Source organism: Eumetopias jubatus, unplaced genomic scaffold (assembly GCF_037043125.1).
Source record: "Eumetopias jubatus isolate StellerSeaLion01/CBP00866 unplaced genomic scaffold, mEumJub1_p1.0 scaffold_8, whole genome shotgun sequence".
NCBI classification, from domain to species: domain Eukaryota; kingdom Metazoa; phylum Chordata; class Mammalia; order Carnivora; family Otariidae; genus Eumetopias; species Eumetopias jubatus.
Window position 1 is genome coordinate 117,497,930 of NW_028274814.1, and position 27,443 is coordinate 117,525,372.

A 27,443-nucleotide genomic window follows, 5' to 3' on the forward strand; every position below is an offset into this window, starting at 1 on the left:
TCCAAAGGTGCTGTGGTTATATGGTGCTTTCCTCTAGGACACACGCTTGGCACAGTAATGGCCATTTCACGTTCCCAACTAGATGAAGTCTTTGAATACAGGACTACACGGGATATTGATGTACCAGTACAGCACCTCAGAAACAGCTGAGGTAGGGAAGATGCCAACAGTTACAGGTTTCAAAATCTGACTAAAATCGGCTTGTAGAAATAAGGAAGTATATTAGCTCATCCTTGGGACATTCACCAGAAGGACAGGCTTCAGGACGGGTTTTTCCAGTAGCTCAATAATGCTGAAGATTCAGATTCCCTCCTTCCCTCTGCTTTGTCATCCAGTGTTGGCATCCCCCAAGGCCAGATTCCCCAGTGGGTTGGGCTGGCTGTCAACAGCCCTAGGTACTCTATACCTCCTCCTCATTCACCTCAAATAGGTAGATGAGAAAGCCTGGCTACTGTGGCTCTCAGGAGAGAAAACATTTTCTCAAAGCCTCCAGTAAAAGTCGTCTCTGTCTCATTGGCACTAATCACTAAGCAAAGGGAATGAGACACCTTGTGACTAACCAGGCCTATGCTGCGGGCTGAAACACATTTCTTGGCTTTGATTTTTGGTGTATTTCTAATGTTTACATTTAAAAAATTAATACCTTTAACCAAATAACCCCCAAAAGGCAAAATGACCACGCTATTCATGAGATAATGAGAAGGTTTAATAAAACGATAATAATCCAGTGACCAGATAAAAAGATAAGACTCAAGTTTAAAGTAGTAATGAAAAGTGTCTTGAATTTTTCAGGTTCTATGTTTGATTTTATGTACATGGTAGATTGTTACAGTAGCGGACCGCAAATCACATGCCAATGCCATTGTGGATTACTCTCCCAGACTGGCTTGGGCTGGAAAGGGTGACTTGCTTTGGCCAACAGGACATTAGCATGTGTGGCATTGTAGAAGTGTATCAGGCCTAATGCTTTGGGACTCGCCCTCTGGCTGCCCTGAGACAGCAGTGGAAGAAGCCCGGGTGAGCCTGCTGGGAGGAAATCGAGATGCCTCTAATCCTTGCTGCTACTCCACGGGAAGGAGAAAGGAATCAACCACACTTTCTAAAGACACGTGGCGATGGGCTAATATTCATTGACTAAACCTTTCAGAAACCTGATTAACTGCAGCTAGAGTAGCCTTTCCCTGAAGAGGCGCTCAACTTTGTAATAAAAATCTAAGACCAGTGTGACGACATAAGACAACAGAGACGTGATTTATTCCACATTTACCTTGACATTCTCTTGGAGGCATGTGATAATCCGTTTGTCAGAGAGCTGTCTCGAAGACTCAATCAGAAAGTGCCCGGAAGACCGTAGAGGCCTGTGGGGATCCAGCCCTCCCCAGACTGCTGTGAAGAGCTGCCACCAGACCGCTGGGTTTACTGGCTCGACTGGGCTTCGTGGCTAAGCACGAAGAAATCTCATTCGTGCCTGTTGACATTTTAGCAAAGGACAGCGTCCCAGAAGGGCCTTTCCGTAAATAGGCTCCTCAGCCCATTTTCGATCACTGAATTGCTGTAGGCAGCGGTTTTCACTTCAGTCTCCACTTTTCCTGGGGACGGGGTGCCAGCTAAGGAGTGAAACCCTATTGTGAAATATACCATTGGACCCATTTTAGGCTGGAAGTGGGTCAGCAAGCTGGCAAGTGTGTATGTTCTTTCCTCGGGCTACTGTAGATGTTAGAGCCGTGGTCCCAGGCTCCCGCCCTTGGAATGCCTTGCATGCACTTGCACACGTAGGTGCGAAGTCACAGTTAGCCTTTGGGAAGCCAAGAGCTCATCCGACCCATCTTTCATCCAGATGATCCCAAATGGTCCGTTGCCTTCTTTTTTGAGGAAAAAACAGATTGGGTAACACATCCCAGGGCCCCATCGACCTTTGTCAATAGTTCCTCCTTTTAAGGATTACCATTACAGAGAAGGGGTTGGTTACCTTTGAACATAAGATTCCTTATTTGTGGGACAGGAGGCTTCTTAATGCAGGGTTGTTATAGGACTGTGAATAAAGTACTAACACATAGTAAGAAGGTAGTAATACTAACCTCTAACTCCAGCTTAAGCATCTGAGTTTTTTTTTTTTTTTTTTGCGATGTATAGTGATATTTGATAAATATCACTGAGGGCCACTCCAATAGCAATCCTTTATGCAAAACCTCGTTGGACCTACTGACTAGACTATGATGCAATTAATAGAAGAAAGAGAAGCTTCAGGACAAATTATGACTTCAGAAGAAGTTGTTGATCAAGGCCTCGTAAGGAACATTCATCATATCGTGGTATAATTCAAATAGCCCAAGCTTTCTGGTGGAGAGCTTTTCAAACCATAAAAAAAAAAGTTTCATAGTCTAATGTTTTTGGAAAAGAATATCATCAATCTGTTTCAAAATTTGAGTTCAAATAATGTTAAATGGCCTGTGGCCTGTTGATACTGTTAAGGAAGAAAGAAAACTCCTATAATCTGAAAACAGCTTCTGTGTTTCAAACCAGGTCAACAAGAACACAGTGCTAGGGTGAGCAACTTCAATGCTGTCACCAGCCTAAGCAAAGGAGGTTTTAGCAGAACTGAACAATATAATGGATTGATCTACTTAGGAAAGTCCTCAGGCCTCTTCAGCATAATATTGCTTGCTGTTCAACCAAGGACCCTCTGATCTGCTAATCTATGACAAAGCCCATTAAAGATCCCCGGACTCTGGAATTCTGATGGATTTCTTATGTAGAAATTCCAGTGAAAAGGCTGTTGGAGAAACAGGTCTGGATTCTGGAATATGTTCCATTCTGTATTTTTCAATATATGGTGCAGCGACCTCCCAAACCTGAGAAGGATAAAACAGAGTCAGAATGTTGATGACATTGTTCTCACATGCCCGTAAACATCAGCTTCATCCAATCAAAACGTCTAGACCTGAGTAGGAACGTAGCAGCTGTTTGCTTGCTTTCATTATGAGCCACTTGACACATGATCTGTGTCAATTAGTCTTTGGTTGCATTAACAGCTTTCAAAATACAAAGTCCAAAGCCTTTCTAAAGTTTTCAGCTACTTACTCTTCGGAAGCAAAACAAGCCAACACACAAACGAAACCTGGACAATTCAGTGTGGACAGAATTAAGGAAAGTTGCTCAGAGGTATGAATGTGCGTTTTCAAAAACAACCTTTGAATAGGCAATGGATTTCCTCATTTGCCGGGTCTCCATGGTGCATGTGCTCTACTCCTTACACTCTTTTTAAATTTTTTTAATTTTATTTACTTATTTCTGTGAGAGAGAGAGAGAAAGAGAGAGAGAGCACATGCACCAGCTGGGGGAGGGGCAGAGGAAGAGGCAGATTCCCTGCTAAGCAGGGAGCCTGATGCGGGACTTGATCCCAGGACCCCGGGATCACGACCTGAGCCGAAGGCAGACGCTTAACCGGCTGAGCCACCCAGGTGCTCTATTTCCTTACACTCTTACTGCTCCCGGTGTGACCTGTGGGCCAGCAGCATCGGCCTCCCCTGGAACCAGACCCCCAGGAGATTCATATGCACAAGACGGCGTAAGAAGCAGTGCTTCAGGCCCTTGTTTGCTCGGTAGCTCCACCCACCAGCCTATTCTCTTTCAGGCATCCAGTCTTCTCAGGTTCAGGTCCTGGTTTTGATTGACAGCTGCTTTTTATCAGCTTGCGGCTAACAACCAAGGAGCATTTCCTATCCTTTGTATTACCTTAGAAAGTGTATCCTTGCAAAGGCTAACTTCCTCAAAAAGATCCCTGCACCTCCACGGTCGTTCCTGCTTTATTTACGAACAGCCAGACATGAAAGCCCCCTGAGGGTCCACTGACGGATGTAGAGCCGCCCTCCAGCCGGTCTTAAGCATTAACCTGAGTCGAGGTAGCACACTTCTTGCTTGCTGACCTAAGGCCCTTGATGTGTTACAGTATTAACTGACTTTCTTTGAGATTTGCAGACCTCCGGCCTTGGGGAATGAAGGACCAGAACTTTCCCAGGCCCCAGAGGCCAGCTAGTCTGTTGGAAGCCGCCTTGGCTTTCTGATTAGCCCAGCAATCTTTATCAAAATGTTTTTCTTTTTTAAGGTCACACACATAAGTGAGTTTCCTTTCCCTTTGTACATCTGTAGCTCTGGCCCTCCTTTGCAGAAAGAACAGAACACTCTTGCGTCACCTCTGGGTACCAAGGAACCAGACCTCCTTGCTCAACTGACCTCCACCCCTGGGCACCAAAAAACTAGAACTTCTTGCACAACCGCCAAGCACCAAGATAACCCGGCAGCTGACATCACCAAGTCTGCACATCAGCAAGAAATGTCACAGACCGATGTACTCCCTTCGCTGATTAAGCCCTTTAAATATCTCTGCGCCCGGCAGAAACCAGGAGTGGGCTTTGGGACAAGAGTCCACCTTCTCCCCAGGGGGCCCGCCTCCTGAATAGAGCTCCTATTCCTTTCCCACCAAAACTCATCTCTTGAATACTGGTCTTTCAAGGGATTGGCAGCCGAATTTGGGTTTCAGTAACAGATGAACGGATAAAGACAATGTGTGTATTATTCAATCATAAAGAAGAAGGAACTCTTGGCATTTGTGACAACCTGAATGCTGTGAGGGCAGTATGCTAAGTGAGATGAGTCAGAGAAAGACAGAGACTGTGTGATCTGTATGGTATGTGGAACCTAAATAGCAGCAGCAGCAACAACAAATGGAACTCCGAGAACAGACTGACAGTTGCCAGAGGCGGGGGGCAGAGGGTGAGCGATACAGGTACACGGCGTCAAAAGGTACAAACCTCCAGTTTTAAAATAAACAAGTCCTGGGGATAGAATATGCAACAGGGGGACTAGAGTTAATAAGACTGTATTGTATATTTGAAAGTTACTAAGAGAGTAGATCCTAAAAGTTCTCGTCACAAGAAGAAAGAAATTCTAACTATGTACAGATGTTAACTAGGCAGTGTGGTGATCGTTTTGCAAAATACACAGATATCAAATCATTCTGTTGTACTCCTGAAACAAATATAATGTTATATGTCAGGTATATTTTAATTAATAAAAAAGGCTAACCCCTCACACACCTCTCTACCAGCACCAAAGTTGGCGGCACATGGGGGGCTTCCCCTCAAAGGGTGTCGGGGACAACTTAGGAATGACAGGTAAGAAGATCAAAGGGAAAAATCGTTCCCCAAGAGCAGAGCAATGGTTCCAAGGGAAATCAAGAAATTCTAGAGAACATGATACCCACAAATTACAACAAAAGGTCAAAGAACTTTAAAGAATATATTTAAAAAATGAGTCAGCCTCTGAGGCATCTGACTCTGTTGGATAAATCTATAGTCAATGAAGCCAGAGGAAATAAGCAGTAAAGAGAACCCGTATCTCACCCAGGGTGATGGGGTAGGACACACCACAGCGCTAGACAGACCCACAGACCTTTGAAGTAAACCCTGGGGCTTTGTTTTGTCTTCAGGTCTGTTTAGTCATTGGGCCAGTTGGAGGTGGTGGTGATAGCATCACGGAAAGAGAACATGCTTTTGAACGAAAGACAATATTCTTGAAGGGGATCCATTAACCTTTCATCACATTTTCTCCCCCATGAATACCTGTCCCACACTCCATTTAAAGTCATTTCAGTTTCTAATCGCTAGATAGTCAATGTTTGGATGCAACATGGGACACTTAAGAGTTTATCAAATAGCGTTTTAGTTGCCTTGGAAGTTGCTTAAGTTCCTTTTTGTTCACGTCCAAGGAATAGACAGGAAACGAGAGTAAGACAATATTTCTTCAGTCCCCACTCCCACTTGGCTTTCCCATAATGACCCAAAACTAAGAAGTAAGCCAAGTGGCCAACTTACCTTCTGCTCTACAAGCAGCCTGTGAGCAGCCTCAATGTCTGGAGCCATGAAGCGATCTTTTATCCAGGGCCTACCGAGAAAGCACATCAAACTATCAGCCAAACATGAACTGCTGCCAAGGTTCACAGTTCTGAAATGATGTCACATCCAGGGACCTGTTGGACTTTACCTTACAACAGAGCGCACCAGGTCATAGACCTTCTCCAGAGGAGTGGTTGTTCTGAGGGGGCGTAGAAACTCTATGCCCTGGCAGGCTGCAAGAAGCTCGATGGCCAGCACTACAAGAAAGGTGGAGGGTACAGCTGTTTGAGGCTGACTTCATGCTGGGGGGATGTCACTCGCATGGAAGTTGACAGCCAACTCTAGCCAACTCAGAGGTGGTCAGTTCTCTGTCTATTGGTAAAATGAAGCTGCCTTGGTATTTGGTTACCATTTAAAATTTGCTTTTCTACCCCCTTGGCTGTATCTTAAATGTTGAGAAGGGCAGTGCTATCCAGGTAAATGTCTTAGTTCTCTCCTTCTTCCTTCGTTTGATCAAGATGGATGGCATCTGTGTCCTACTTCTACCTTTGTGTAAATGTCCATTTGTTTTTAGTCTTGCTGTTTCCCTTTGGCCTGAAATACCTGGCACATAGACTTTCATCAAAGGACTGAAGGAGTCAGTGAATGAGCAAATCTTCCGTTGAGCTGGATAATTCTATAATGTTCCTTTTAAGCCTTCAAACTCAGAGGCTCCCAAGCCCACTAAAACTGAAATTGTAGAAATGGGTATCTTACCAACTTTAGGTTTCTTGACAAAACAGTCTTTACCATGTTTTTTTTTTCCCTAGTTAAGAACTCTTATTAAATGTACCATACCTTGCTATCAACTTTGAATACTGAAATCTAAATCTCTGTACATTTGGATCCCGTTATTTGCCAAGAAAATAATTTAGAAGCTTCAAGGTGATCAAACCATTCACATGGTCAACTGAAACGGAGTATTAAAAACATTTGACTTCTTAAAATTTATGAAGCACACTCCAAACTCTGGTGAGTACAGACAGTCACCGTGGGAGGGGATTAAGTAATGGAATCCATTTTGGACCTGGAAGAAACTTCACATCTTCTAGTGCAGTGCCCTCACTTTATGCATAAGGAATTGGAAACTTCAAGAAGTTGAGCTGGGGTGGACTGGGAAGACATCTGAGATGAAATCTGCACAGCTACCAAGGTGGAGTGAAAAAGCGAACTGCGTGAAGGCCTAGGGGAACACTGTTGCAGGCAGAGGGGCCAGCAAGGACCCAGGGGTTGAGGTAGCGATGTGTCCTTGGCGGGTACAAGAATAACACCATGGTTCTAGTGTAGGGAATGGAATGGAGAGAGGTGTCAGTAAGAGCCAGAAGCCAGATCACACATGATCCTTGTAGGCTACAGGAAGGGGGCTGGATTTTGTTTTGAGCAGAAGGAAGTCATTGGCATATTTTCAGCAGGAACATGATGTGGTCAAAATTACATTTTAAGAACCTCACCCTGGTTATCATACGTGGTGACTGTAGAAGAACAGTAGTGAAAACAAGACCAGTCAAAAGGAGATGATGGAGCCTTGATTTGGTGTCTTTTGATGGTAAGGTTGATTTGCTGATGAGCTGGATAGAAGATCTGAGAACTGACAAGGGTGACTCCTTAAGCTTTTGGCCAGAGCAGCATGTTCAATGGGGACATTAGGAACACACGATGGTAGGCAGATAATAATAAAAAGTGTTGGTGAGGATGTGGAAAAATCAGAACTCTCAAACACTGCTGATAAGAATGTAACATGGTAGAGCCACTTTGGAAAACAGTCTGGCAGTTCCTCAAAAAGATGAACATAAGTTACCATGTGACCCAGCAATTCCACTTTAGAGAAATGAAAATATACATCTGCACAAAAACTTGTACACAAATGTCCATAGCAGCAGTGTTCATATTAGCCAAAAAGTGGACAAAACCTGAACATTCCTCGCCTGATGAATGGATAAACAAAATGTGGTATAGCCATAAAACAGAATATTATTTGGCCATAAAAAAGGAATGAAATGCTGACACATGCTACAACATGGATGAACCTTGAACACATTGTGCTGACTGGGAGAAGCCAGTTACAAAAAACCATATATTGTATGACATTTATATGAAATGTCCAGAATAGGCAAATCCACAGAGAGGGAAAGTACATCCATGGGTGCCTAAGCCTGGGGGCAGGGTGGGGTAGGGAGAATGGGAGAATGATAGGTCAAGGGTATAAGGTTTTTTTGGGGGGGGATAAAAATGTTCTAAAATTAATTTGTGGTAGTGATTGCACAACTCTGTGAATATACTAATAACAACTGAAGTGTACAATTTAAATGGGTGATTGTGTGGTATGTAAATTATATCTCAATAATAAGAGCACTTAACTCTCCCACATGTATCTTAAAATACCTTAGTCCTTGCTTATCTGCTGTTTCACCTTCTGCTGTTTTGGTTGCTCACAATCAACCATGGTCTGGCAGCAGGTGAGCCTTCTGATGATTCATCATTTTCCTCTTTCTGACAATCATCAGAAAGTCAAGAGTAGCCTAAAGTTACCTCACAACACCTGCATCATTCTCCTCACTTCATCTTACCCCGTAAGCATTCTGTCATCCCACATCGTCACAAGAAGGGTGAGTAAAGTACAGTAAGGTATTTTGAGAGAGTTCACATTCACCTAACATATTTTAACATATTGTTATAATTGTTCTATTTGATTAGTTACTCTTGTTAATCTCTTATTGTGCCTGATTTATAAACTTTATCATAGTATGTATGTATAGGAAAAAACATGGTATACAAAGGGCTTGGTACTACCCGTGGTATCAGGCATCCACGGGGTGGGGGGGGGTCTTGGCTTGGAACATCCTCCCAGCCTCCATAAGGGGGGGCATTACTGTAGTGATATTCTTTTGTCATCCAACAGCTTCTGATACAGTTGCAAAAAGTTGGTAGCTTAGATAACAATGCCTAAAGGAAGGCAATTCATCTTTAAAAAAAGCAAACAAGCAGTAATTAAGAAGGCAGGGAGAGGTTGGCCTAATACAGCTCCACCCTAGAAACTTATCTACGATAAGTAGATACGGATAAGTAAGATACGGATCTGAATCTTGTTAAGTCTTCCACAACATCCAGAAAATGCAGGGGACAGAGATAACATGCAGAGAACAAGTTAAAAGTAACACCACAAGGAGGGTAAAAGGTAAATCCAGAATGTCAGTCCCTAACAGAAGACTGACCTGTCTTTTTAACTAGTCAATAGCATGAAGAAAAAAAAGGGAGAGGGAACTGTTCTAGACGAAAAGAAGCTTGAAACTTTGACCACCAAATTTAAAATGTGAGCCTTGAATCCAGATTTGAACAAACCCACTATGCAGGCATTGAGATAATTGGGAAATTTTGAATATGTATTCAACGGTGATGCCAAGACTTACTGTTGATTTTTGTTCGATATGATAATGGCATCATGGTGGTTAAAAAAAGGATTCATATTTAAGGGAAGAAAATAATGTCATGGGATTTGCGTGAAAATAAGAAAAGTCAAGGAAAAAAATGAAGCAAATGTGCTTGTTGAGTCAGGGTATAGGAGGGTTCATGGTACTAATCTCTCCACTTTTGAATATGTTTTCAATTGTTTAAAAAATTAAGCCAACCAGTGAACCTGCTTAGACAGCAGGTGTGGTTCTTAATTTTCAGCGAGCTTCAGAATCACCTGGAAGACTTGTTAAACCCAGATGGTTCTGCTCTCTTCTCTAGAGTTTCTGATTTAGCAGGTCTGGGGCCGGGCCTAAGAATCTGCCCTTCTAACAAGTTCCCAGGTGATGCCGATGCTGCTAGTAGGGATCCGCCAGTAGGGATCCTATGTTGAGGATCGCAGATGTAGTCGTTTATCAGTGAGGCTCGCCGTCCCAGACTGGCTGGGTTTACCTTGTTCCACGTGCTCGATGACCCGAAGGGCCTTCCTTGCTGCCCATCCTCCCATGGAGACGTGGTCTTCCGTGGCAGCGCTGGTGGAGAGAGAGTCCACAGACGAGGGGTGGCACAGAGCCTTGTTCTCAGAAACTGCAAGAGGCCAGTGCAAGGTAAGTATGCTGCTAATAGGAAAAATTGCCACGTTGGCTTCCCAATGTGTTTGACAGCATGGAGTTTCCTCTCCAGGAGCTCTTGGTTGTCATCGAAGCACCGGATGGTCCAAAGTTATTTGGGGAAAAGGAAACAGGTTGGGTATATATCAAATTGAAAAGGAGGGAATAGTGAGTTCTGAGGTAAGACCAGATAGGAACCCTATTACAAAGCCTCGTTGAAAACACTGGAAGCGTTTAGCATGCTGGGGAGAATAGGGAAAAAAAAGAAGTGATGGGCTTTTCCAAGTACTCGAGAACAATGGACTGACTGTGTCACCAGAGGAGGCATTAGAATTCAGGGTGGTTATTTGGGGATGGAGACCAGGCCCACAGGTTTTGACCAAGGAGATTTCACAGCTCAGACTGTCCAGGGATGACAGAGGGCTCCATGACTGCCAGACATATCTTGGGGAGGTGGGGGAAATTCTAGAAATGGCCTAGATCAAACTTTATTGTGCATATGACTCACTCCATCTTGTCAATATGCAAATGTCGAGTTTCAAGTGGGGCCGGAGATTCTGCTCTTCTAACAAACTCTCAGTGGATGGCCAGATTCTTGGCTCGAGGACAACACATTAAGTATGGAGGACCTAGATTCCAGACCTCCTCCCCGGCTCCAGAAGCCACGGAGAGAGTTTTCTCCCCTACATTTTTGCTCCCGAGAGTGGCTGGGTGAGGCTTCAGTTGTTCTCTACGCTATAAAGGATCCTGAGATAATCTAGCGATGCAGACCAGGTGGTCGGCTCGTCCTGGTCCTCCCAGAACTCCCCAGGTTTCAAGCACTGTAAGTTCCCAGTCCTGGGACCCTAAACCTGCTTATATGGATACGCAGTCTGTGGTCCGTTCAGAAAGAGAAGTTACATGCCCCGAAAAAGAAAACTACCCATTTCATTATAATGAAAGCAAGTTGAACAACTTCAATAGGCAGTTTAGGGAAAGCCAAACACATTCAAGTGAAGCTTCCTTGGTGAGGAAGGGGTTGGGAGTAATATTAATAGCAACTAATATTTATTTAGTGCTTACAACATGGCCAGGCACAGTTCTAAGGCTTTATATGCATTAATTCATTTCATCCTCAAATCAGTCCCATTAGGTAAATTTATCACCCCCATTTAACAGAGGAGTAAACTGAGAGTAAAAGGATTAAGAAACTTGCTCCATATCACACTCCTGATAAATGGCAGAGTTGGAATTTGGACCTAGAGTCTATGCTCTTAATTAAGCACATGTTCTCCTGCCTCTTGGGTAGGTTTGCCTAAAAAAAATACAGAATGTTTAGTTAACTTTGAATTTCAGATAAAAACAATTTTTTAGTACAAGTACGTCCCGAATAATTCAAATTTAATTAGGCATCCTGCATTTCTATTTGTTAAATTTGGCAACCATATTTTAGGATTAAGTATGGATTAAAATGAGATCCACGTTAATTGAAGTGAGAGCACAGATTTGAGAACCAAAATGCCTGCGTTTGAATTCAATTCTACTTACTAGTTGTCCAGTGTTGGGTAAGTCACTTCTCAGATCATCGGTGCAATGGAGGTAATAATAGTACACACCTCGTGGTATTGTTGTGACCATTAAGTGAGCAAATATAAATGAAGCTCTTAGCACGTCCTTTGTACCGGACCCTGTTGTGTTACTCACAGTTTTGAGTCAGAAATCAGCTACACTGAAGCTCAGTTTTCATGGAGGGCATCTTCTTATAAGCATTTTTGCACATTGTAATCACATATTTATGTTCTTAGTGGTTGGTATACCTAATAGAATGTACCCAAAGCTTAATCATTCAGGTCAGTTCAAGTTTTGCCAATAATTGTAGATATCTTTGTCTTTTTCCTTCTGATAGTCTTCAAATTGAGATTAGGGAAAAAGCTACAAAGATGAAGTTCCTATCTGATATCAAATTGCTTCCTACAGAGAAATTGTGGAAACCTCATCATTTACAAACTTATTAGGGTATTATTATGTTTCAGTCTAGCTTTGTTTAGGTTTTATTTAGTTTTTTTCTAAAGAGACTTCTCTTCTGCATTTGTATCGAGACCGGCAGGATGCAAATGAGGTAGGCAAAAAGATCTCATTCAAGCACAAAATGTGACTTTCAGATGAAATGGGCCGGCTTGTGTTCTGGGGAACAGGCAGTATTCTTGGGCGGTATTCTTACCAAGCGCTGCGGCGGTGCAATGTGCAATCATAAACCCAGAGTTCAGACCACCTTCAGCCACCAGGAAGGGAGGCAGCTCGCTGAGAGAGGGGTTACAGAGCCTTTCAATTCTTCTTTCACTAATTGAAGCAAGTTCATGGACTCCAATGGCCAAATAGTCTAGGGCCTAGAAAGAGTATCTCAATTCAGTTGGCTTAAATTGGAATATGCTTTCAGGGTCAGGAACAATTCTAAAAAGCTTACTTTGGCTGGGTATTCACCATGGAAGTTTCCTCCAGAAATAGTCTCTCCCCTGCTGGCAAAAACCATCTTGCAAAACAGGTTAAGGCTAATTTTTAACACTTGTAGCCCTTGTACAAATACGGGAGGAGGGAAGGAGAGTCTACACGTTGTTGACATAAAAGGACACAAAAACAAAAACAACAAAACAAATACCCAAAACCTTAAAGATGAATCATGTACACCTACCTAACTGGGGGCCAAGGAAACATGGAACATGAAATTTTTTTTCAGAAATTAGAGATTCTCAAACACCATAACTATCATAGTCTAGTGGTTAGTACTTTCCCTCAAAAAGTTTGTATCTGAAACTAAGAACAGAGACCAGAACACCAGTTCTATTTCTTCAGAGGGCAATGTGAACTTGTGCTTGGTAGAAGAATTTGCTGAGTGGAAGACTGCTGATGAGCAACCACCAAATTGTCTGGAACAATCAACTCTGGGAAGATTTTCAAGCTCTCTACTCAGTGATCCTGCAGCAGCATCCATAGCAAATGGCGGCCAATAGGCTGTTGCAAACCCATCTAAGTAGGAACTTAGACTCACTGCATATTAACGCCCTCAAGGATCATTCCATTCTATCAGGCACTTCACTTAGAACAACAGGCACCCAGACAAAGGCGGTAACAGACCCTTCTTAAAGATTCCAGAGGGCTGATTTATACCTACTGGACTAAAGAATATTTATTATCTATCAGCTAGGAATTGACTCTGTGTGAGAAAGGTTCTGACTTCCAAAGAGCTAGAGATGCTCTTTGGAATGTAATGTATTACATTAACTTCATCAAATTGGGAGTTACCCTTTTCGGTACATATAACCATGAGCCTATTAGGCCCAGCGCTGGCTCGTCTCCACTAACCCACCCCCAGACACAGGCCCTAGTTTTCTCTCCATTCTCTGAATCCTTATAGCAAATAACCTCTGCACCTACTTAGAACTTAAGCATGTTCAGTTCTCCAGCTGTTCCAAATTTGTTTGTTGGCTATCAGATTATGATAATTAGAATTTAGCTTCCATAACATTTAGCAACTGTGTGATAGGTACTTTATATCTACAATAGAAAAATTGAGAAGAATATTCTTTCAACTAACACCAGTATTGCAGGAGAACTCCCAAATATTACCTTATTGGAAATTCATCAATAATTAATCTTTAATTGAGAAAGGAAAGTACTTTTGGCCGAAATTTTTGCTGGGGCAAGTGGTGGGAGAAGAATGTAGTGAGGAATTATCCTTCTCCCATATCCACTAATTTAATGGATTTTTACTTTATATATATATACTCTTTGTTTTTACTATATAAGATACCCTTTCAAGTCTAAATTATGAAGGCACCTGGGTGGCTCAGTTGGTTAAGCGTCTGCCTTCAGCTCAGGTTATGATCTCAGGGTCCTGGGATCAAGTCCTGTATCCCGCTCGCTGCTCAGTGGGGAGTCTGCTTCTCCCTCTCCCTCGGCCCCTCCCTCCTGCTCATGCTCTCTCACTCTCTCTCTCACGCTCTCAGTCGCTCTCTCAGATAAAAAAAAAAGTCTAAATTATGTAAGTGTAGGATGGGTATCTCTCCTTTACAAGCACTGATAGATGAGGCAAGACTTACATAGACTTCATGAAAGCACTACTCCATTGTGGGGGGGGAGGGGTGGAGTGGTGTTGGGGTGAGTGAGTTGAGAATTATTTAGTGTGGGTCTGACTTAACTGTAAAATAACCTGACACTGAGGACATAAAACATATATCCTGAAGTAAGCTTGTCAGAGAAACCACACTGGATAAATCTTACACAGCTGCTGTGAAACCTGTCTGCTAACCTCAGCTAGGAATGGCTTCCAGGGTTGTTAACTCAGCACTTTCTTTTTTTTTAATTTTTTTTTAAAGATTTTATTTATGTATTTGACAGAGAGAGACACAGTGAGAGAGGGAACACAAACAGGGGGAGTGGGAGAGGGAGAAGCAGGCTTCCCGCTGAGCGGGGAGCCCGATATGGGGCTCGATCCCAGGACCCTGGGATCATGACTTGAGCTGAAGGCAGACGCTTAATGACTAAGCCACCCAGGTGCCCCTACTCAGCACTTTCTCCAGTGTTAAGAACTGAGGCAGATGTGGGATAGGAAAAATATATTCCTACGGGCTTGGGTGGTCTTCAAAGGCAGTATCGAGTATCTCTGTGAAGACTTTGCCAGTGTGACTCGTGACTGATCACATTGACATCTGTAGGGAACTATACCATCAAAGAACATTCCAAAGCAGAAATAAGATGGCTCTGCGATACCCACACCATGAAGGAAAGAAGGGCTCCATCTTTGAGAAATGGAAGCATTCTTACTATTCTTTGTAAAATTTGGAAACACTGATTGAAACACCATGTCAAAAACAAAAACTTGAGATGAGGAAAGCCATAACTCTTTGAGCAATACTTCAGTAAGTGTTAACAAGTTGCCTTCTGTTTACTGTGTCACTAGAACCAAGAAGGCTTGCATCAGTGCCAACCTGCCCAGGGTCCCCACAATCACACATGTGACCTATGTCTTCATCCTCTATCAGCAATCTCAGCAGCAAACGTCTTCATGAACCCTCTCTGCCAATGCTGGAAATAGGTCCTTTAGCCTTTAATGGGTCCATTTGGAAAGCACAGCATGTTAGACTCTGAAGTGAAATTAGGTGCACAGACCCGCCTCTGTCACTTACCAGCTCTGATCTAGAGAAAGTCACTTAACCTCTGAACCTTAGGTACTTAGTCGATGAAATGGAGTGACAGAACAGAGATGCTACACAAGATGATCACTTCAGCAGATCTAAAATTATCAGCTGGAATTCTACAATTACAGTTTAGTAAGAAGCAGTCAAAAGATACAGGATTATCGGTTGCACTATTAAGTTCTGTGGTAATGATGTTCTTCACAAACGCTATGGTGTCGTTCACCACACCATGGACCTACAATACAAGATTAAATGAGTGAGTACACTGAAAACACTGATAATGGTGTCTGTCACACAGAGTCTGATATTCATATTAGAATAGCAAGGAAGCAAGTTTTAAACCTGGGACTTAGTTGTGCTATAGGGCTAATTTAGCAATTCTTTCCCATAGATGTTTTTGATCAACTAGCTAGAATGGAACTTGCTGAGTCAAAGGAAATGAAGGCGTTTACTCTAGGAAGGATTCTTGATTACACTCTGGACTAGAATCTGGAACAAAATGAAATATTGTTTCATTCTTGAGAAGTACATTAATCTCTCATCCAACTAACTGCCACACACAAACGAGCTATAACCTCTGCAATGCTGAATACCTCATGCCAACTCCGGTCTGCTGCATTTTTTTTAAATCCGGAGTTAAGCCTCACAGATTTATTTGTGATGGTTTATGTCTGCTTATTAAATGCAGATAAGGTACAACAATGATGTGCACTTGAATTATGATTCGCCTTTCCTGTGACCATCTCTGTCAGGCTGGTTCTTGTGGAATCTAAAAGAGAGAACCAGTAAAATTCCACTAACTGATTAGGATGATGCGATTACTAAGAATTTTTTAAAAGCTACAGCAGTAAACCAACACAGCAAGTTGTCTCTTGTGCTTCTGTACAAGAGAACTGAGCAAAGCAATTCAAAAAGAAACAAACAGCTTATCATAGAGAATAGAAACTCTACAATGACAGGACAAATGGAAGTATGATATGCTTAATTTTTAAAAGAGGCAGTAAAGACATTTGGATTGTAACTGACCATTACATGACTTTTTATTTTTTTATTTTTTATTTTTTTTACATGACTGTTTAACACTTTCCTCTTTTTCTATTTCCGCCCTGAATTGGAAAATAAAACGATTTTTTAAATTTGTTTACCTGTGGACAGCAGCGCAAGGTGTATGCATCCTGAACACGATCACAGAACCTGTGACTTTCTGTGCAAGGGGATGGCAAGGGACACGTGATCAATTTTTCCACAAAACACAACACCAAATGAGCTCACTCACATAAACATGCCCAGACCTGCTATTTCAGATGGGTGGTGATCTGAGTCCAAGAGTGACCGAAACCGAAAAGCAACTTCAATTTGCCCACGGTGAGGGCGGACTGCGTGAATGTCTAGAATTGATGAAGGAGAAGAAGTCTGAGCAATTCTCATATTAGAATGAACTACCATTGATGGTTCAGGATTATCCACGTTGCTGACACAAGCCCTCAAAAGTCCCAGAGGTTCCTACCAGCACTCAGTTAGAAACTTAACTCCAAAAGCAAGATTTTCCTCATCAACCTCATTTTTTCTACTTTAAATATCCAAGTGCAAACTATGTGTTGAGCCCACTGGGAATTCAACTCAAGACCCTGGGTCTACTCTAAAAAGATTTAGGCTCATAATGGAAGGGACCTCCACAGTGGCCAGTTTTTGACAGTTTTCAATCATTTTTAGACAGTTTTTCTGTCCTACATATAATGGTAGGGAGTCTTTCAAATTCACCACTTTCCAAGTAAGCTACAACTTCTATAGTTTTTCCCTCCCAATTTTCTAATGGGGACCAACTTTAATCCTACTCTAGGTCTAAAACCCTGTGAACAGATTCCTAAGACAGTTCACAGTTGGATGGGAGTCAGACCTGGGTGATCCAGAATTCTGGGTGAACTCCAGAGTCAGCATCCGTCCGTAAAATGTGGTCATTTCAAGATCAAATGTGGCATCACTTAGAGGAAGCTGTAGCAATATTGTGTATGCCATAGGCATTTGGGCATTTCCTTTTTCCCCTACCGTCCACCCCCACCACTCTCATGTCTAAAGACCTGGACCAGTCCACCCAACCAGCTCTGGTTGACTGAATAGCAAGCCGGTAGAAGTGCCATGCTGACCAGTATCGAAGGCTTTGGTGGTGCCCTTCAGCACCTCAAGGGTCAAGGCCGCCACGATGTCTGCCTGGCGCGCAATAGCACTGGCTCGCTCCACGGCTTCACAGCCCAGGGAGGTGATCATCTGTGTCCCGTTGATGAGCGCCAGGCCCTTTGGAAAGGAAGAGATAAGTCCTTTGCTGTATTTATTGTAATCCATGTACAAGCTGATTTCATATCTTTTGCTTCCATAAGAGAAGACTTAACCAGTCAGCTGAATGACATTTATTTATGTTTTCTAAAGTGCAGGGCAGGAATGCTTAGTAAGCATTGGAAGATTAAGTGCCATCCTGTGTGAAATGGTTAGTATAAACCTGGCGAGTGAAATACCTGTTACGTATCCCCATTCTCAAGGCAGCAACGAACCTCCAGTATAGACTGCATATAAAATCTTTAGCTCCTAATTATGCTGCTTTTCTTTAACTGGTCAACATTATGGACAAGACAGCTTAAGACATTTCTGGTCCAAGACTTGGTTGAGAGCGCCCTGAGGGATTTTGACCTACAGCATCTGTTAGGGATCCTTAGGGATCCCAATTTGAAGTTTAAGTTCTTAGGTAAGAGAACCCATAAGCCTCTGTGGCATGAAGAATCTTTTGAATGCTCGTGGAGGAGTCCTTTCTTCAGTGACAAACTTTTAACAAACATGAAAACCACATTTAAGAAACCAGCGAGACAGATATTAAGACTGAAAATAGTCTATAAATAAAGACTTGTAAAAATGAGTAAATTTTCCTCAAATCTCTTTACCTCTTTCGGTTTCAAAACAACTGGTTTCAATCCATGAGCTTCCAGGACCTGCAGAATGATTAAAAAGATAAAAATGGGTACCCAGTGAAATGCTAACCTATTTCTGATTTCATAAGGAATCGATAAAATATCCTTAAGCCTAAAGATCTGTCTCATAAAAGGTTGGACCTACGTGAATTGATTCTGTTCATCTACTCTGGTCTATGCTCTAGTTCTGTTCTTTAGTCTGAAAGCAGATTTCTATTTCACCTATTTTTTATACTTAAATCAGGGGCTTAGTGTCTACAGAAGCAACCCTGAATTTTGGTTTCTAGGTCCTTTGTATTCAGCTTCCATCTTAGTGACTCACTTTTTTCCTGCTGCTTCCTGAGCACATATGAGCACCTATACTGTGCTGAGGCTGAGTTCCTGACTGTCCTCAATTCTCTGCCTCCAGAGCTTGACCAGAAAGTCCTCCACCCTCATCCTTCTTATCTAAACACTGACAGAAATAAAAGAAGTGAAACAGTCACTATGCTAAAAACCCTCTAGGGAGGAAGGAAGACAGAGTCAGCACCATTTGCTTTGTTCATTTCACAAGTTAACTGGGGTACTTGCTACACACCAGACTCTTCTGGGCGTTGGCCTGGGGCTGGCCTAGAAAAACTGAGACAGACTAGCTCAGGGGCAATTACAGAGTAAAAGGATGTCAAGTGCTCTAGGAAGTAGGAAGTGAGTGGGGTTTGCTGAAAAATGAGCACGTAAGATGCTAGAAGAGCACAAAGGAGGGGCTAAAGACATTTGGAGGGTAGGCAAAAGAACCAGAGGAGCAGAGGGGGAAGTTTCTCCGAGGACTTCTCAGAAGGAGGAGCAGGAGTGAGTGGGGAAGAGAAGAATGAGCATGTGCTGGCCCCTCTGTCCCTGACACAGCACATTCCAGCTGTAAGGAACCTCCAGTTCCTGTAGAACCAAGGGGGAGGGATTTGACCAACAAGACTCTTATAAACCACACTAAGTTTAGACTTAATTCTAAGGACAATGGGAAGCATTACAGGCTTTAGCCAAGGACATGCTGGAATTTGCTGTGTGAAGGGGGCTGGGCAAACACTGTACACGGAGAAATAAAGATCAGGCCGTAGGGAACAAAGGTGATCTGGAACCTATATTCCCCTAAGGGTGATCTGTTCCCTTAACTTCTTTCTCCCCCTTGGTCCTCTGCCCCTTCGCTGAGGGACCTCTCAGCAATTGACCTGAGATAACACTTCAAATAATTCTTTGCGCTGCTCTGATGGAATCTGGATATGGATGAGGAAAACATTAAAGCTTTATCAAAAACAAGCCCTTCTGCTTTGCCATTGGGGTAGGAGCTTGGGGGAAAATGGAACCAGCTCTCCAGAGGCCATATAGTAAGTGCTATGATCCACGGAGTTGCACCGTGAGACCAGCAACTCAATAAATTCACAACAGTGTGTGACCGACCTCCTGGAGAGGCACTGGAAGAGCCTCTTAGTTTTACAACTCCTTAAATTCCCAGCAGTGTGTGACCTTCTGGATAGGTACTAGAAGAGTTTTAGTTGCAGAATAAATTGCTGGGATTAACAACCGGCCACTGTACCTTTTCACCAAGGTGACCACCAAGTCCAGAAGCCTGATGGTAAAGTATGGGAGCTAAGAGCCTTACCCAGTTTGACTTGTAAGCTTCAGTATTCATCTATAAAACAGGGATAATGGCGGCTCCCTTATGGGGCTGCCATAAGGATTCGGTGCTATAAAGCGTGCATGTGCAGCCGGCAACCAGCCTAGGGAAATTTCTGCACACAGAAGTTGTTATTAAAGTCTTACATATTTCGCATCAGCCCAGCCACTCTTTGGAGACCACATCTTCCCTTCTCCAATGAGCCCAAGAGCAAGATGAGAGAGTGGGGCAAGGTCCCCACTGGCGCCAACGGTTCCTTTCTCTGGAACGTAGGGCAGGCAGGAGGCTGGGAGAGAAGGAGGCACCTGTTACTTCTGGCTATCTTCATTTTGCCCGTGAGACCAGCCTCCCCCAGCAAGAGCTAGTATCACTCTATGGCACAAATACCCAGGGAAAGACAATTTCCCAAGCACAACTAATGCTTAAGGGAACTGGCTGAGCTGTTATTTAAAAAAAAGCAGAGGGGAATAAGGTGTATGGGGGGGCGGGCAGGAAGGGACACCCTCCCAGTAGCAAAAAGCCATCTCTTGTGAGCCACTTGAAGTTTCGACTGTAAAGACCTGTACTCTGAAAACCATAAAACACTGATGAAAGAAACTGAAGCCAACACAAAAAATTGGTATATTTTGTGCTCATGGAGTGGAAGAACTAATATTGTTAAAATGTCCACACTACTCAAAGCCATCTACAGTTTCAGTGTAATCCCTATCAAAATACCAATGGCATATTTCACAAAACTAAAACAAAGAATCCTAAAATGTGTATGGAACCACAAAAAATCCCAAATGGTCAAAGCAACCTTGAGAAAAAAGAACAAAGCTGAAGGTATCACAATCTCAGAATTCAAAATACACCACAAAGGTGTAGTGATCAAAACAGTATGAGACTAACATAGAAACAGACACACAGATCAATAGAACAGAATAGACAGCCCAGAAATAAATCTATGCCTATATGGTCAATAAATCTATGACAAAGGAGGTAAGAATATACAATGGGGAAGACAGTCTTGCAATAAACGGTGCTGGGAAAAGTAGACCACTTTCTCACACCATACACAAAAATTACCTCAAAATGGACTAAAGACCTAAATGTGAGACCTGAAACCATAAAACTCCTAGAAGAAAACATAGGCAGTAATTACTGATATTGGCCTTAGCAACATTTTTCTAGATATGGATCCTCAGGCAAGGGAAACAAAAGCAAAAATGAAGTATTGGGACTATACCAAAATAAAATGTTTTACACAACGAAGGAAATCATCAACAAAATGAAAAGACAACTTACTGAATGGGAGAAGATGTTTGCAAATGATATGTCTGATAAGGGGTCAATATCCAAAATACATAAAGAACTTATAGAACTCAACACCAGAAAAACCAAATAATCCAATTAAAAAATGGGCAGAGGACCTGAATAGACATTTTTTCAAAGAAGACATACAGATGGCCAACAGACACATAAAAAGATGCTCAGCATTACTCATCATCAGGGAAATGCAAATCAAAACCAGAATGAGATATCACCTTACACCTGGCAGAATGGCTAAAATAAAAAACTCAAGAAAAAACAAGTGTTGGTGAGGAAGTGGAGAAAAGGGAACCCTTGTGCACTGTCGGTGGGAATGCAAATTAGTGCAGCCACTGTGGAAAACAGTATGCAATGTCAAAAGATTAAAAATAGAGATAGCATATGATCCAGTAATTCCCCTACTGGGTCCAAAGAAAATGAAAACACTAATTTGAAAAGATATATACCACCACTATGTTTACTATAGCATTATTTACAAGAGCCTAGATATGAAAGCAACCCAAGCATCCATTGATAGATGAATGGATAAGGAATAGGTGTTGTGTACACACACACACACACACACACACACACACACACACACACACACACACACTGAAATATTACTCAGCTATAACAAACAATGAGATCTTGCCATTTGTGACAACATGAATGGACCCAGTGGGTATTGCGCTAAATAAAATAAGTCAGAGATAAATACCAGGCGATTTCATTTATATGTGGAATCTAAAATAAAACAAAACAAAAAAACAGAAAGACTCATAGAGAATAAGTTGATGGTTGACAGAGGTGGGGGCACTGGGCAAAATGGGTGAAGGGGACTGGGAGGAGTCCAGGCTTCCATTTATGGAATGAATAAGTCATGAGGATGAAAGGTACATCATAGGAATTTTTTTTTTTTAAGTTTAGACTCTGTCCTAAGGATAATGGAAAGCATTACAGATTTTAGCCAGGACATAACTCAGATTTGCTGTGTGAAGGTTGTTGGGGGAACACTGTACATAGAAAAAATCCAGATCAGGCTGTATGGAAGAAAGGTGATTTGAAACCCACATCCCCATAAGGATTATCTATTCCTTTAACTTTTTACTCCTCCTTGGTCCTCTACCCCTCTGCATTTACTATGCATGTTCTAATCAGACCTAGACATTTTTAGAAATTGTAATAATGTATCTTAAAGATCAGGAACTAGCTGTTGTTCATTACAGTCTTGTTCCTAAAAACAAGTTAGAAATGATCTAAATATGGAATTAAGAGACTTCCATTTGGCCAAAGAGTGTGTGTAGCCATTAAAAGCTATTTGGGGGAAAAAAAAAAGCTATTGGAGAATGTTTGGAAACATGTAAATATTTACATCAGAAAAGTAATATAAAATGTTCTAGAAGGATAAGGCACACCAAAGTATTCACAGGGGTTCTCTGAGGAGGTAATTATAGGCAACATAGTCTCTTTTTCTTTTTTTGCCCAGATTCCTAGGCACCTAGGCACCTAGCCTGCTACCTCACCACCACTTATAAACAGACATGTACTGTTTTGGAAGAAATTCTGTTACAAAAAAAAAAAAAAGTCCCCTATTTTCTAAAGTAAAGTCAGTCTCCTAATAGCAGTATGTTTTCCAACTGCTAAATAATGTCGGTAGGATAAAGCAGTGCCATCAACAGGCCAGCTTCCAGATCATAGTTCACCCTAGGAATTCTCAGAACTCTGGGTACCCAGAGGTGCCCTATATTCCTATATACGTTCACCCCAAAGAGTTTCCTGAGCCTGCACTGATCTATACTGTTCATCCTTATCTGTGAGAAGGGATAGTGGCCTCCCAAGCATTTCACATCTTGTCTCCATGTTGGACTTTTTCTATCCTGAGAAGTAAGCTCTGAAGAGCTGAACTGCATTGTGTCCTGGCATGAGATGGCTTCCTGGTCCAGAAGCAAATCTTTGACCTCTTTACATTTCTGTTCTATCTTTGCAAGAAGTTAAATTTCAGTTATTTAAGTCTGGTTATCCCACCATCTGGGGAGCATTAAGATTTCAGATTCCTAGGCACTAACCAGAACTACTGAAATGGTCTTTGGGATGGACATCCAAGAATCATGGTGTTTCCCAGATGATTTGATGCAACTTCTCTAACCACATCTGGCATCACTGAATTAAAGGTTCTCTCCAGCTTTGAGCTCAGGGACAGACTTGAGGGGTTTGTTCCAGACTTAAAGATGCCAAACACTAAGTGAAGGGTGACGACGAATGAGTTGGAGATATGCAGGAGTAAGCACCTCTGTCCCCGCCCTCACCCCCTCAGCTATCCTCCTCGCCTCCAAGCCCATTTCCATTCATCTCCTTTATTTTATGTCATCGTGTCTCTGCTAGTTCTTCACTATGCCATCCACCAACCAAGTCTACCTGTGGCACCTGCCCAGCCTCAGCGGAGGGTCAGCCTGGGGACCCATGGCATTACCATTAAATACTTCGATAACTTGCTTGAGGGTCTCCAGGGAAATGCCACTGTATCCTTTGGCTAGGACATTGATCCTTAAGGCCAAGAGCATCCGACATCTCTCAGGGATTAGTGGCTTCCCAACACCTGCAAAACAGAATTGATGTTTTTCTCTTAGAAAATCAGTCTTTTCTACCTCCATCTCCCAAATCTTTCTCCAGTTCCGTCCAGTCTCCTACCACCTTTCTCTTCTTAACTCAGCTATTTGGACTGCTCTCCTTCCTGATTGTTCTGCTTCTTAAAGTCCCATCTTCTAGAAAAATGGGAAACCCCAGTTTTGCCTTTTCAGTTCCTCCTAGAACGCTTCAGTGAGCCCCACCTTCCCCAAGACCCTTAGAATAGCACCCAGCCTGGATTCTTGACAGACTTTCCCATCTCACCTCATCCTGATGAACACATTCCCTAAGTTCACATTCACTTCACTTCGTTCCCTGAATGGACCATTCTGTTGGCATGGCAATATACATGCTCCTGCCCCAAGCCCATCCCTCTACTTGGCCCATTCCTTTTCTGAGATTCAGCTGAAAAGTGGTCTTGTTTGATTTCTGCTTTCCTTCCCCACCTGAGGCAGAACTGGTACTAGTTTTTAGAAGGCACTAGCTATTCACGGCTGTTACAGGGTGCCTCACACTGTGCCGTAGTTTATTCACCAAACCAAACAAGATCTAGAAGTCATTTAATGTTTGAAATGATTTACCTGAAGAATGTGAACGTACTAAGTTGACCTGGAGCTCTCTGGAAGAGAAAGGGAAAACCCCTCTTAGGTACCTCCCAGTGAAAGTTTCCCTTCAGCTGGGGAAATGAAGGGGAGAACAGGTGAATCTTTGGTGGGACAGAATAAGGCAGTGTGATGCGACAGAAGAAACCAGCAAGCCTGTGTTTTCAATGCCAACTCATATGCAAGTGAACAGGAGCTTTATCCTCCTCATTTGGAAACTGGGGCAAATGTTAATTATTTCTCTTGTTGAAAGATGGGTCAGGTGGCATATGAATGTGTGCTGAGGAGGGGGGAATCAGACTTACTCTAGCTTATTGACAGGAATTACAGTTCTGGCAAATTTCCCAAAACCTGTAGTTATACCATAAACAACTAGAACAAAAAAACAAAACAAAAACAAACATGGTACCATTAGATGCAGGCCGCTTTTTAAAAGTCAATAAAAAGAACTGTATGACATAAAGAGAAAAGGATACCAGTTTTTTCTTTCACGATGCTATCTATGACTTCCCTGGATTTTTGCACCTTCTTTTCAGCAGTTGGGGTGAGCTAGGAAAACGGTCAAAGCTGAGCCCGTTGAAGACTCCCATATGCAGTGAAAAAGATCAGAGGACATCCTTCCCCACCCTCCCCCGTACCTTTATTTTGTAGCGTCCTTTCCCCAAGTTGACCAGATCCTCTGTGGTCAGACTTTCCCCATCTAAGGCAATGTACTGCACAAAAGAAGGGGACCCCGATGAGCTTGAGCAGCTTGGCTGCTCCACCAACAGCGTAGGGAAGCCTCCAGCAGAATTGAATTTTGACACTCAAGAGATTTTATCCCTGCTCTGAAACATTAATGTGCTAGTGAAAAAGACAGCTTGCTCAAGAGGAGGCGGAGTAAAGAAAGCTAGAAATGAGCATAATGCCTTTTCCTAACTCCATAGAGCAGGATAAAGCCCTGTCCTAACTGATACATGTTCGCTCATAAATTCTCCTGGCCTTACCCCTCCTGAAACAAGGGGAACTTAATTTTCTTTACAAAAAGAGTGTTGGCTTGAAGCTTACCTTTTCAGGCTCCCGGTATTTGCTGTATCTGAAGCCAGGTAAAGGAAAACCCTGGGAAGTGTGAGAACGCCCCAGCCCGGTCCCCGGCAGAAGTAGCCCCCAGAGCAGACCATCCGGCCTGCAGGAAAGGATACAGGTAAACTCCTTCTGGTTGTGATGGAATGAAGTCAGGAGACATGGCATCGCCCTCTATAACTGAAACGAGAATACCAGAGAGGCTCCTTTACGGATCGCAAGGGAGAGTCACATTCGGCATTTCTGGTAAGCCAAGAAAGGGCTCTTCCACTGCCTCTCACTTCTACAGAAATGGCTGCTTTAAGACGACCTCAGGAGTTTTCAAGTGCTCTTAGCTTCTTTGCGAAGGAGGAGGGCAAAAGGCAGAGACGCAGGTGTCAGGTGTGGGCAGGGGTTTAAACGGAAGTTCAAGATCTAACCCCCTCCCTGACCCCCACCCCCATCCCCAGCTTTATTTTGTTTTCAATCCGAACCCCTTAGGTCTATTCCACTGGACTCCAGTCCGCCGAGGTGCTTCTGAAGGGCAGAAGGATCTTCAAAATGATGCTGGAACGGCAAAGGGATTCAGACAGGCAGTCTTGGGCTCGAATGTAGCCTTTGCGGCTTACTAGGGGCATGATTCTAGGAAGTCAGTTCGTTTCTGGGTCCGTGGCCTTGCTGTAACCGGGGATGGGAAGCCTCCCCTCTCCCAGGTGCGTGCTCACGCACAGCCAGCCCCACCTTCCCCGGGACGGCCAGGGCCGCCGAGCCTCCTTCCTGGGCATGCCTGGACGTGGCCACTCACCCACTTCCACGAACTCGTTGTCCTCCAGGGCCACCTCCAGCAGGTCCTCATGGTCCAGCAGGCCCAGGCCCTTACACCGGCGCACGAGGAAGCGCACGTCGTCCACTGAGGCGAAGCCCCCGTTGTCTGGCTTATTCTTGATGTACCTCCTGACGGCCTCGCGGCCCAGCCAGCCAATGGTGAGCTGCGCGTCCCGGCAGGGCACGGCCAGCCATTCTCCGCGCACGTGCACCGTGTACCTGGGCATGGCTCCCTGTCCCGAGGGGGTCCCGACACAGGCTCCTGTGTTCGTGGCAGCCGCCGGGCAGGGAGAGTTTTATCTGGGAGTGACTACTGAGGTGTGGTCGGCCAGAAAAAACACGCCCCCTCTCTTGCCTTTACTCATCCACACATTGGACAAATATTTATTGAGGGCCAGACGGTGTCCCTTTGGGTTTTCACAACCGAGCTCGGGGCGGGAGAGGGGGGTGCAGGCAGGCTGCTTGGTGAAGCCCCACTCACACAAGGCCTGGCTTCTCCCGTGCTGGGGGTCCCAGTGCTTGCTGTCACTTGCTGGGGCCTCTCCTTCAGGGTCCCCGATTTCTCTCCCCTGGCTTCTGTGTTCTCCTCCACTGAGGGCAGCTTATAAACACCATGTTCCTGTTTTTATCTGGAATTACTCAACTATAAAATACACCTTCTGGTCCACTGTGACACCAGGGAGTGTGGTAATGTTCATTTTTTTGTTTATTCCACAAACAGGCGTTGAGCAACTATTCCCTGCCACCACTAAAGTTTTCTAAAGCTGTCCCTCCACAAGGGAGACTGCAAAAGTCAGAGATCATTCTCACAAGGAAAGGTCACCATCTGGATGGATGAGCTATTGTGGCTTGACGTTAACAGCTCAGACAGCCATAGTTGGGACTCTAGCTCCACCATTCTTTAGCTTTGAGCAAGTAAATTATTAATTAGCCTCTGTTTCTTCTTCAAAAGGGAGGAGGCAAACTGCCTCACTGCTGTATTTGCAGTATCTACTTGGGATCCAATCCTGGCTCTGCCATTTACGAGCTATGTGACCTCTGGGCAAGTTATTGGACTTTTTGGGGTCTCAGTTTCTTCATCTCTAAGCTGGAGATAATGATAGCGCCTATTTCAAAGGGCTTTAGGGAGGATTAAATGAGTTCCTATATGTAAAGCACATGGTGTGTTGGGAATGTTCCAGAAGTGTTTGTGATTACTATTATTTGCACTCGAATGCTCTGTGTACCTATATGGCTTTCTAAATTTCTTTCATCTTGGTACATGGATATCCCTAATCCAGTTAAGCA

General features: G+C 43.4%; 1 protein-coding gene across 1 annotated transcript; it reads right to left on the reverse strand.

Annotated features, from left to right (window-relative positions):
- Positions 1–688: 688 nt before the first annotated feature.
- On the reverse strand, positions 689–26,712 carry HAL (histidine ammonia-lyase). The gene is made up of 20 exons (XM_028105507.2): positions 26,137–26,712; positions 25,472–25,532; positions 25,338–25,365; positions 24,929–25,003; positions 24,767–24,839; positions 24,596–24,662; positions 24,270–24,307; positions 23,534–23,659; positions 19,917–20,056; positions 18,096–18,143; positions 17,310–17,457; positions 16,458–16,553; positions 16,311–16,369; positions 15,320–15,400; positions 12,435–12,500; positions 12,192–12,357; positions 9,834–9,968; positions 6,043–6,151; positions 5,874–5,943; positions 689–2,852 (listed from the first exon to the last, which is right to left on the reverse strand). Exons 1-20 carry the CDS (start codon positions 26,381–26,383, stop codon positions 2,712–2,714), a joined length of 1,974 nt encoding a protein of 657 aa, XP_027961308.1. The 5' UTR covers positions 26,384–26,712; the 3' UTR covers positions 689–2,711.
- Positions 26,713–27,443: the final 731 nt, after the last annotated feature.

Excerpts from the sequence above, each read along its gene's own strand:
- HAL (XM_028105507.2), bottom strand. The coding sequence starts at position 26,383 with ATGCCCAGGTACACGGTGCACGTGCGCGGAGAATGGCTGGCCGTGCCC. Across the intron at positions 25,533-26,136 it reads CAACGAGTTCGTGGAAGTGG|TTATAGAGGGCGATGCCATG; the intron begins GTGAGTGGCCAC and ends TTCTCGTTTCAG. Across the intron at positions 23,660-24,269 it reads AGTACGTTCACATTCTTCAG|GTGTTGGGAAGCCACTAATC; the intron begins GTAAATCATTTC and ends TCTGTTTTGCAG.